Source organism: Canis aureus, chromosome 1, assembly GCF_053574225.1.
Source record: "Canis aureus isolate CA01 chromosome 1, VMU_Caureus_v.1.0, whole genome shotgun sequence".
Lineage (NCBI taxonomy): Eukaryota > Metazoa > Chordata > Mammalia > Carnivora > Canidae > Canis > Canis aureus.
Genome location: NC_135611.1, coordinates 120215705 through 120227943, shown reverse-complemented (window position 1 = coordinate 120227943; position 12239 = coordinate 120215705). Strand labels below are relative to the sequence as shown.

The following is a 12239-nucleotide window of genomic DNA, read 5'->3' as shown; positions in this document are numbered from 1 at the left end:
TGATCTGTTAGGGATCCCTGGGTGGCACAGCGGTTTGGCGCCTGCCTTTGGCCCAGGGCGCGATCCTGGAGACCCGGGATCGAATCCCACATCGGGCTCCCGGTGCATGGAGCCTGCTTCTCCCCTCTGCCTATGTCTGCCTCTCAATCTCTCTCTCTCTCTCTCTCTCTCTCTCTCTCTCTCTCTGTGACTATCATAAATAAATAAAGATTTTTTTAAAAGTTAAAAAATTAAAAAAATTTAAAAAAAGAAATGATCTGTTAAACATAGCCCTCTGTTTTGAAATATATTTTTTTGTGCTTTTTCTAGGTGTACTACCATGTATTTTAGTCAGGCTGGTATAGGGTCACCTGTTCATTTTCTATTTCATGACTTTTATACTATGAAGATTAATAAAGGGAGCCTCACTAGAAGGAGTCGCAGGTTCAGCAGAGGGAGCTCTCATGCCTGCCCTACCACTCATTGTCAGTTGCAGACCCCAGTAGGAAGAGAAGGACTTTACAGGTGGATACTACTTTACTATCCCAGCAAGAGATAGAAAAGCTTACCTCCCCACCACAGCCCCCCAGCAGCCCAGTCAGTGAGAGGTGATCACGGCTCAGCCAATGAAAAACCACTATGCTTCCAGCTCCCAGTTTATCCCAGTGAGTTTTGGGGGGGTTTTGTTTTGTTTTGTTTTATAAATAAAGGTCTTTTGTTTTTAACAGCCTTCCTAACTTCCTACTTTCCTCTGTTAAAGGACATCCCTGCCCTTTGTTCAGAAGACTTGGTTTTGCCAAACTCACTTGCCCTGGATTGCAATTCTCTGTTATTCCCAAATAAAGCACCATTTTGGGGTGCTAAAATAACTGGCAGCTTTATTTTTTTACGTTAATACCTTCATGAAAGAAGATTGACAAGTAAACAACGTAATTTCAGAAAATAAATGTATAGTAAGTAAAGTGAATAAAACAAGATGATGGTGTAATAATAGATCACTCTCATTTTTGTAAACTAAGAGAATTTGGTTTGCTCCATGGACTTGTATAGGCAGAGTGCAGAGGGAATGGAAAGTGGGAGAATAGTGCTTTAGGTAAAGGAAACCTATTCATTAAAAAGCAGATAGAAATAGGTATAATAAGCTGCCTGTACATTACTTTGAGGTTGAGGTTCTCCTATAGTATCCGTCTTCTCTAATCAGTTGAAAATCATTTTAATAAGTGCTTAACCTTACCAATTTTTCCCACTTTTTCACACGTAGATCTTTCAATGAGTATTTACCATTGTGAGTGTGTCCCTTCGGTATAGCCTTTATACTGACCTAAGGTCAATGCTCCTAGAATTAGGACTTAGTCATTCCGTATGCAGCTTTGGCTTTCTCTCTCTCTCTTCCTCTCTTAGGGAAAATTTTAAGGACTTCTTCATATCAAAAGATATTGAGGGAGCATCTAGATGGCTCAATGAGTTAAACTTTGAACTCTGAATTTTGGCTCAGACTGTGAGATTGAGCCCTGCATCAGACTCTGCACTGGGTGTGGAGCCTGCTTGGGATTATCTCTCTTCCTCTCCCTCTGGCCCTCCCCCCACCCCACTCACATGTACATTCTCTGTCTCAAAAAAAATCAGATTTCCATAGTAAAAAGTTTTGTTTAAATAGATATTGAGGGATCCCTGGGTGGTGCAACGGTTTAGCGCCTGCCTTTGGCCCAGGGCGCGATCCTGGAGACCCGGGATCGAATCCCACGTCAGGCTTCCGGTGCATGGAGCCTGCTTCTCCCTCTGCCTATGTCTCTGCCTCTCTCTCTCTCTCTCTGTGTGACTATCATAAATAAATAAATAAAAATTTAAAAATAAATAAGTGGATATTGAGTTTCTTTAGATTAAGTTTCAGTAACAACAGTGAAAATACGGCTTCTCCTTTGATTCTTTCAAATGAAGAATGATAATAAATTTCCTAATATTGAACTCTCTGTATTCCTAGAATAAGCCTCCCTTCGTCATGGTATATTATTCTTTTAATAAACTGTGGGAATCTCTTTGCCAGCGTTTTATTCAGGATAATCTGCATTGATATCCGTAACTGAGATTTGGTATGTAGTTTTTTTTTCAATTGCCCTTGCCAAGTTTCAGTATCAGTGTGATTCTAACTTAGTATAAAGACTTGAAACAACTTTTTAAAAATCTGTCTGCAACTTGAAGGCCTAAGCTAATTTGAATATAAAGAAACTGGCTATATTTTTAATTGACTTTTGACATTGGACCTGGTCATGCTTTTGTCTTTTTGTTTTTGTTTTTGTTGTTTTTTTTTTTTCATGCTTTGAAAAGAGCATTGATATTTCATTTCTTCCTAATTTCTACTCTAAGTATCTTTTAAAAGAATGAACATATACTGGTACAAAAATTAGAGCTTATAGGCAGTGTGTTCTCATTGATTTTCTGTATCAAAAGCCTTAAATGCCTAAAATTCTTAATATATAACTGTCCACCTTTTTTTATTTTTTTTTATTTTTTTTTTTAAAGATTTTATTTTTTTTAATTTTTATTTATTTATGATAGTCACACAGAGAGAGAGAGAGAGAGGGGCAGAGACACAGGCAGAGGGAGAAGCAGGCTCCATGCACCGGGAGTCCGACGTGGGATTCGATCCCGGGTCTCCAGGATCGCGCCCTGGGCCAAAGGCAGGCGCTAAACCGCTGCGCCACCCAGGGATCCCTCCACCTTTTTTTAATAGTCTTTATTTTTTAGAGCAGTTTAGGTTCACTGCAGTATTGAACAGAAGTACAAAGACTTCCCATATACTCCATGTTCCACACATTTATAGCCTCTTTCATTATCAACATTCTCAACCAGAGTGGTATATTCATTACAACTGATGAACCTGCACTGGTAAATTAGCATCATCCAAAGTCCATAGTTCACTCTTGGTGTGTTTAGACAAATTTATAATGACATGTATCCACCATTATATAGTAATCTATTACGCTGAGTAGTTTCACAGCTCTAAAAATCCCCTGCGCTCCGCCTTTTCATTCCCCCGCCACACATACTCCAAACTCCTAGTGACCACTGATCTCTTAACTGATTCCATAGTTATGTACCACTTCTTCAGCTTTGTTTACCTGCAATATTTTTTGGCTATTCTAGATCTTTTGCCTATCCATATAAACTTGAGAGGCAATAACCACAAAATACCTTGCTGGGATTTTTATTGGAATCACATTGAATGTGTAGATCAAGTTGGGAAGAAATGACATCTTGATGATACTGAGTCTTCCAATCCATGACTATAGAATATCTCTGCATTTATTTAGATCTTTGATTTCTTTTATCAGTCTAGTAGTTATCCTCATAGAGATTTTATACATATTTTGTTAAAATTAAGTATTTCATTTGGGGAGTGCTAATGTAAATGGTATTGTGTTTTTAATTTCAAATACCACCTGTTCATCACAGGAATATAGAAAAGTGATTACTTTTATATATATTAACCTATATCCTACAGTCTTGCTATAATTGCTTATTAGTTCCAGGAGTTTTTTGGTCCATTCTTCTGGATTTTCTGTGTAGACCATAATGTCATCTGCAAAGACTTTTATTTTTTCTTTCCCAAACTGTATGCTTTATTTCCTTTTCTTGCTCAATTATATTAGCTAGGACTTCAAATACAATGTTGAAAAAAGTGGTGAGAGGGGGATATTCATCTCTTTCTCCTAAACTTTAGCAGGATAGCTTCAAGTTTCTCATCAAGTATGATGTTAGTTATAGTTTACTGTAGATAGTCTTTATCCATTTGAAGAAGTTCCTAGTTTGCTGAAAGTTTTTATCAAGAATGGGCACTGGATTTTGTCAGGTGCTTTTTCAGCATCTATTAATATGATCACATGGGGCACCTGGGTGACTTACCGGTTGATATCTGCCTTCGGCTCAGGGCGTGATCCCGGGGTCCTGGGATTGAGTCCCAAGTCCAGCTCCACGCAGGGAGCTTGCTTCTCCCTCTGTGTGTCTCTCATGAATGGATGGATGGATAGATGGATTAATGAATAAATAAATAATTTTTTTAATGTGATCACATGATTTTTCTTTACCTATTAATGAGATCACATTGGTTCTCAAATACTGAACCAGGCTTGCATACCTGGGATAACTTGGTGGTGGTATGGGATTTTTTTATACATTGTTGTATTCAGTTTGCTGACATTTTATTGAGGATTTTTGCATTTGTATTCATGAAAGGTATTGGGCTCTATTTTGTTTTTTCTTGTAATGTCTTTGTCTGGTTTGAGTGTTAGAGTAATGCCAGACTCCAGACTCAGAATGAGTTCAGAAGTGTTGCCTCCCTTAGCTTCTGAAAGAAATTGTAGAGAACTGGCATAATTTCTTTCCAAATACTTAATTAAAAAAAAAAAAAAAGTGAACCCATCTGGACGCAGTGCTTTCTGTTTTAGAAGGGTTATTAATTATTGATTTAATTTCTTCTTTTTTTTGTTGTTTTTTTGTCTTTTGCTTTTTATTTCATTTATTTTTTTTAAGTAGGCTCCATGCCCAGTGTGGGGCTTGAACTCATGACCCTAAGATTAAGAATCACATGTTCTGCCAACTGAACCAGCCAGGCACTCCAAATTATTTAATTCTTCAATAGATACAGGGCCTCTTCAGATTGTTCTTTTTTTGTGTGAGTTTTAGCAGATGGTGTCTTTAAAGGAAAGGTCTGTTTTACCTAGATGATCAGATTTAGGAAGATAGAGTTGTTCATATTATTCCTTGATTACCTTTTAATGTCTATGAGATCTGTGGTGGTATCCCCCCTTTCATTTCTGATATTAATCACTTGTGTCCTTTTGATCTTACTGATCTTTTCAAAGAACCAGCTTTTGGTTTTGTTGCATTCTCTATTGATTTCCTGATTTCAGTTTCATTGATTTCTGCTCTAATTTTATTTTTTCCCCTACTTATTTGGATTTAATATGCTCTTTTTTTTCCTAGTTTCCTAAGGTGAAAACTTAGATGACTGATTTAGATTTTTATTTTTTTCTCTATATGCATTCAGTGCTATCAGTTTCCCTCCAAGCAAGCAGTGCTTTTGCTGCATTCCACACATTTTGATAAGTTGCTTTTTCATTAGTTCAAAATACTGTAAAATTTTTCTTCACATTTCTCCTTTGACCCGTGTGTTATTTATAAGTGTACTGTTCAATCTCCCAAGTATTTTGAGATTTTCCACTACCTTTGTTATTCTACCTTAATTCCATTATGGTTTGAGAGCAGACATTGTATGATTTCTGTTAAATTTGTTCAGGTGTGTTATGGCCCAAAATGTGGTCTGTCTTGGTGAATATTCCATGTGAGTTTGAGAAGAATTTGTAGTCTACAGTTCTGAGTGAAGTCATCTATAGATGTCGGTTATATCCAGCTAATTGATGGTGGTATTCAGTTCCATTATGTCTGCTGTATCTCTATGATAGACAGATGCGTCAGTCTTCAACTACAATAGTGGATTCATCTGTTCGTCCTTGCAGTTCTGTCAGTTTTTGCTTCATACGGTTTTATCCTTTGTTGTTTGGCACATCCATGCTAACCACCATCTGTCTTGGAGAACTGACCCCTTTGTCATTACGTAATGCCCCGTTTTTCCTTGATTACTTTTCTTTAACTGAAGTCTGCCTTGTCTAAAATGAATATAGCTGCTCTTTCTTTTAATTAGTATTAGTATGATATATGTGTCTCCTTCCATCTACTTTTCCTCTCTGTGTATTTATATTTAAAATGGGTTTATTATAGACAGCACATGGTTGATTCTTGTTTTTAATCTACTCCCACCAACCTCTGTATTTTAATTGGTGTTGTTAGACCACTGACATTCAGAATTATTGTTGATATAATTGAATTTGTATCTACCATATTTATTACTATTTTCTGTTTGTTGCCCTTGTTCTTTGTTCCTATTTTTTTCCTCTCTTTTTCTGCTGTTTGTGTTTTTGATTGAGGATATGGTATGATTTCATTTTCTTTCCTTTCTTAGCATGTGAGTTACGTTTCTTTTTTCTACTTTTTTTTAGTGGTTTCCCTAGACTTCGAAATACACATTTTCAACTAATCCAGATCCATGTTCAAATAACATACCAGCTTCATGAATAGTACAAATACCTTATAATAAAATAATCCTAATTCTTCTCTCCCATCCCTTGTATTATTTCTGTCATTAAAATTTCAGTTATACCTAAGAATGTGTGTGTGTGTGTACACACACATACATAAGCGTATATAAACAGGTACATTGTTGCTATTACTGTGGACAAACTTCCTTTTTTTTTTTAGATTTTATTTATTCGAAAAAAAGAAAAAGATTTTATTTATTCGTGAGAGACACACAGAGAGAGGCAGAGACATAGGCAGACGGAGAAGCAGGCTCCTTGCGGGGAGCCCAATGCAGGACTCGATCCTGGGATCCTGAGATCACAACCTGAGCCAAAGGCAGATGCTCAATCACTGAACCACCCAGGTGTCCCAACAAACTTATTTCTTAGCTCAATTAAGAATAAGGAAAATGTGGATCCCTGGGTGGCGCAGCAGTTTGGCGCCTGCCTTTGGCCCAGGGCGCGATCCTGGAGACCTGGGATCGAATCCCACGTCGGGCTCCCGGTGCATGGAGCCTGCTTCTCCCCCTGCCTATGTCTCTGCCTCTCTCTCTCTCTCTCTCTCTCTCTCTCTCTCTCTGTGACTATCATAAATAAATAAAAATTAAAAAAAAAAAAAGAATAAGGAAAATGAGGGATACCTGGGTGGCTCAGCAGTTTGGCGCCTGCCTTTGGCCTAGGGCGCGATCCTGGAGTCCCGATCGAGTTCCACGTCGGGCTCCCGGCATGGAGCCTGCTTCTCCCTCTGCCTGTGTCTCTACCTCTCTCTCTCTCTCTATGTCTATCATAAATTAATTAATTAATTAATTAAATAGAATAAGAAAAATGAGAGTTCTTTTTACTCTTCCGCCTTCTCTGACACTCTTTCTCCTCATGTATTTTCAGGTTTCTGGCCTGTATCATTTTCCTTCTTCCTGAAGAATTTTTTTTTTTTTTAGGGTTTTATTTATTTATTCATGAGAGACAGACACAGAGGGAGAAGCAGGCTCCCTATGAGGAGCCTGATGAGGAACTCAATTCCAGGATCACAACCAAGCCACAGGTGGACCCTCAACCACTGAGCCACCCAGGTGCCCCCTGAAGAACTTTTTAAAACATTGCTTGCAAGATAATTTCTTACTGGTCTACAGGCAACAAGATGCTTTAGTTTTTTTGTTTGTCTAAGAAAGTCTTTATTTCTGCTTTACTTTTGAAGAATAATTTTGCTAACTGTAGAATTCTAGGTTGGTTGTTGTTACCCTCAATACTTGAAATATTTCACTCCATCCTTTTGCTTGCCTGGTTTCTGAGAAATCAGATGTAATTTTTGCCTTTGTTCTTCTATAGGTGTTTTTTTCCTCTGGCTTCTTTTCAGGATTTTTTTTCTCTTATTTTTTGTAGTTCAAAAATGATATACCTAGATGTACTTTTTCTGCCATTTATTCTGCTTGGTGTTCTCTGAGATTCCTGGACTTGTGGTTTGGTGTCTGGCATTAATTTGGGGAAATTCTCAGTTATTATTATTTCATATATTTCTTCTTTCTCTTTTTCTTTTCTATTCCTGTTACATACATGTTCCACCTTTCTTTGGTTGTATATTTTGTTTTTCTCAGTTTCCTTTCTGTTTGTTTTCCAATTTTGGAGATTTCTACTGAGATATCATTAAGCTCAGAAGTTCTTTCCTCAATCATGTCCAGTCTACTAATAAGTCCATGTCCAGTCTACTAATAAGCCCATTAAAGGCACTCTTCGTTTTTGTTACATATTTTTTATCTCTAGCATTTTTTTGGTTCTTAGACTTTCCATCTCACTGTTTTCATTACCCATCTGTTATTGTATATTGTATTTATTAGCACTCTCAGCATATTAATCATTGTTTTTTTTTAAGATTGTATTTATTTGACAGAGAATGAGAGAGAGAAAGAGAGAGCACAATCAGGCAGTGGCAGGCAGAGGAAGAGGGAGAAACGAGAATCCCTGCTGAGCAGGGAGCCCAACATGGGGCTTGATCCCTGGACCCTGGGGTCATGACCTGAGCCGAAGGCAAACACTTAACCGACTGATCCACCCAGGTGCCTCAGTCATAGTTGTTTTAAATCACCAGTCTAATAATTCCAATATTCTACCATATATGAGTCTTGTTCTGATGCTTGCTCTGTCTCTTTAAACTTTGGGGTTTTTTTTTTTTTTTTTACCTCTTAGTATGTCATAATTTTTTCTTGATAGCCAGGCATGATGTGCTAGGTAAAAGGCAGTGCTATAAATAGGCTTTTAGTAATGTGTAATACGGGCGGAGAAGGGAAGCATTCAGTAGTCTGTGATTAGGTGTCAGTTTTTTAATGAGTCTGTGCCTCTGGATTGAACTTTACATGCACTTCTCAGTCCCCCACCTTTGGTGGGACAAGATAGCTGGAGTGGGCTGGAGTTGGGTATTTCCCTTCTCTCTGGCCACTGATGCTTCAGGAAACTCCAGCAGGCGAGGCTCTGATTAAATAGTTCATCCTACAGGTAGACCTGTTAAGGACAGAATGCTATGGCATGTTTTGAAGTTCTTTTACCCCTCCATCTGCCAAAACAGAAGGATTTTTCTCCAGCATTCACCAAGAACTTGATAGAACTCCAGGAGATAAACTCAGAAAAGTGTGGAGGGTCCCCAGTGATTGCATCCCTTCACAGTTTTAACTCTTACCATTGTATACCTTTAGCCACCAGCAAGTCATCAATTACTTCAATCTTATGTGCTGGACCAGAAACCAGAAGTTTGTGATTATATTTTTTTTCATAAAGTGATAGGGAATTGTGGATGGAATTTCACCAGTCCCATCAAGAATAGAATTGTGCAGCCATAAATATTTTATTGTAGAAAATTTAAGTTATATTAAGGAATATTGATAAAATAGTTACCTGTATGATCCCAATTTTATAAATATATGTATTTTAAGACTATGAAACACCCATCAAAATGATAATATTGGTTACATCTAGTGGTTAAGCTATAAATGATTTCTTTCTTTGTATATTTTTTTATATTTCTAATTTCCTACTAGGATTTTTGAAATCAGGAAAGTGAGTTATTTTTAGAAATAAAGCAGTTCAGTGATACCTGAGTGGCTCAGTCATTTAAGTGTCTGACTCTTGATTTTGGCTCTGGTCATCATCTCAGGGCTGTGAGATCAAATCCTACATCAGGCTCCACACTCAGTGGGGAGTCTGCCTGGATTCTCCCTCTCCCTCTGTCCCCCCCCTGCCCCATCCTACAAGCTCCCCCCACAAAAAGAAACAATAAATAAGTCTTTAAAAGGGGGCACTTCATTGAGCACGCACATCTTTGCCTCAAATACCAATAAAACTGAACAAGAGAAATGGCTTAGAGAAATGATTGATCTATATAGGTAGATAAGTAAGCCTAGACCATCTTGAGTGCCAGAATGTAAGGGAAGTGCTCAGTAGACAAAACCATGGAGTGTGTCAGCAGTACTTGGGAGCCAACTGGAGGAGCCCTTAGTGATTTCAGCAATAAAATAAATAATATAGTATTATATCCCGAAGTAAAAAATATCCGGGAGTCCAGACTGACATTGATTGAATAATAAATGGATGAGAATAGAGAAAGCTCCTATGCAGAATTCCTAATAATTTATATAGATAGTCTACTATTGGGAGATGGACTATAATTCCCATTCCTTAAGTGAAATATGGGTTGCACTTTGTGACTTTCTTCCAAAGTATGCAGTGTGGAAAGGGGATAAGAAACAGTAACTTTCCTGTGGAGAAACTTGACGTCAAGGTGAGCATCAACAATGTTAAGTCATGTTATGACAGTATTATGTGATGAAAATGGCACTGTACCCCTTGGTCTTCCTCCCAAGAGCCCATTACCATAGTCTAAGCATAAGAAAGATATTAGACATGCCAAATTGAGGGATAGTCCACAGAATACCTGACCAGTATTCTTTAAGTCTGTCAAGGTCATTAGAAACAAGGAAAGTCTGAGGAACTGTTAAAATGTAGAAGATCCAAAGGATATGATCACCAAATGTGGTATCCTGGAGAAGATTCTGGAATAGAAAAAGGACAAAACTAAGGAAATAAGTATGAACTTCAGTTAATAATAACATATCAACTTTGGCTCCATATTTATGACAGATATGTCTTAGCAATAAAAGATGTTAACAGTAGGAGAAACATTTTTTTTAAAACTCAAACTATTCTAAAGTTAATTTGCTTTAAAAAAAATAATTGAATAATTCACCACTCTTATTTTTTAAAAGTTTTGAGTAACATTGGATATGTTCCGTGGGATAAGTTTGCAATTTCTGACATTTATTTTTTGACCCATTTTTCTCAAAGTATGAAACTCCTTGTATAATAAAGACTGACTTTTCATTCAGAGGACCCTTTGATGTGCAGCATTCTGTGGTTCATTCTGCATACAGAATTTTCCGGCGAGATTTCAGGGTAGGAGTCTTAATATATATAAGGAGACAAGTAATCTGAAGAGTCATGAATTTATGTATATTTCCTTTTCTCATATAAACATAAATATGTGTATACTATAAATTGCCGTGTAAGTATTTGACATGCATAAAGGCATTGTGTTGGTGAAAGTAGTAGGTGGGAACAAGTGGTCATCTCTTGGCCTTGGCTGTTTGACTCCCACTTGCTCATTGTAGACCTGGACACCAGGCCGAAGTGGTGCAGGGCAGTCTCTCCTTCCAAGGAATCAGTCCAGAAACACTTGAGCCAAGGACCGTACCCACAGCACACTCCCCTCACAGTGTAACGAGTATAGTCAGATATGGACACTGAGTTTAATGGCCTGGAGATGGGAGTGATCACCAACTGCCAGCCCTTTTTAGATGTTAGTGAAACGGATTTATTGAGATATGTCGAAAGAAATGCTGCATCTCGTGGTGGCTCAGTCATGCGTCCAACTCGGGTCTTGATCTTAGGGTCATGAGTCCACTGGGTGTGGAGTTTGCTTAGAAAAAAAAAACACTACATCTCAGATGTAAATGGGCAAAACAAGATGATTTAAGGTTAGTTTTCTTGTGTGGCCAGTAATAAAATTATTATGCAAGCTATAAAGTCTTAAAGAGAATGGGATAATAGTTTTAAAATATTTTAAGTGATAAAACCTTTCAAATGTCTTACCACACTTGGAAGAAATAAAACAGGAACAGCTAAAACTTCTCCTTTTCTTTCCCATTGTCCTGATACTAATATGTATCATTTCCTAGCATTTTTTCAAGCCTTTACTATGTGTGTGTGTATGTGTGTGTGTGTGTGTGTGTGTATACATATATATATATAAAAACAACACATACCTGTTTTGGTATTTTCACAATTTATTTAAATGATATACCAAACAAATCTTTCTGTTGCTTTTTCTTTTCACTGATCATTATCGACATTGGTTCATGGTGATAAGTATACATCTCGTTCTTTCATTTTAGGCACAGTATAATGTTCCCTTATATGAAAATAAACCATTTAATTTCCATATTCCTTTGGGAAAGGAATGGTTGTGAGTTGCGTCTTTTTTTTAACTGTTCATGGCTGCAGTGATGATTCTTTTATGTGTGCCCTTGTGAACACGAATGAGAGTATCTTTAGGGTAGCCCCCTAGAACTAGAATACAAGGTCACAGATGTGTGGTTCTTCAGTCTTAACAGAATTACTCTTCAGAGTGTTTGTACTTAAATATATTCAATTTGTTCATTTCCATTTCTGCACATCTATACAAAAATGGCATTAGCGGACTTATCTTTGTCAGGCTTGTGAGTGTGATGCATTTTTCTGTTTATTAATGAAAATTGTACATCTTCTGGATAATTTATGTTTGAATTTATGGGAATTCTTTCAAGAATTGCACATTTATCGCCTTTAAATGGCCTGGTGTTTTTGTTTGTTTGTTTTAATTTTATTTATTTATTTATTCATAGAGACACAGAGAGAGAGAGAGGCAGAGACACAGGCAGAGGGAGAAGCAGGCTCCATGCAGAGAGCCTGACGTGGGACTCGATCCAGGGTCTCCAGGATCACGCCCTGAGCTGTAGGCGGTGTTAAACCGCTGCGCCACCGGGGCTGCCCTGGCCTGGTGTTTCTTGAGGTAAAAGGCCCTTCACTGGCCTTGGATCTGATGCC

The 12239-nt window shown here is 37.6% G+C and overlaps 1 protein-coding gene across 7 annotated transcripts in view; it reads left to right on the top strand.

Annotated features, from left to right (window-relative positions):
• Positions 1–12239, top strand: part of ZNF507 (zinc finger protein 507) — a 39442-nt gene that overhangs the window by 21120 nt on the left and 6083 nt on the right. Inside the window, exon 5 of one of the 7 annotated variants that reach the window (XM_077856447.1) lies at positions 740–970. The exons of the other annotated variants lie outside the window; for them this stretch is intronic. Within the exon in view, the coding sequence (XP_077712573.1) occupies positions 740–848 (109 nt within the window). The 3' untranslated portion in view covers positions 849–970. Of the gene's footprint in view, positions 1–739; positions 971–12239 lie in introns of those variants that run through there. 7 annotated transcript variants of the gene reach the window in all.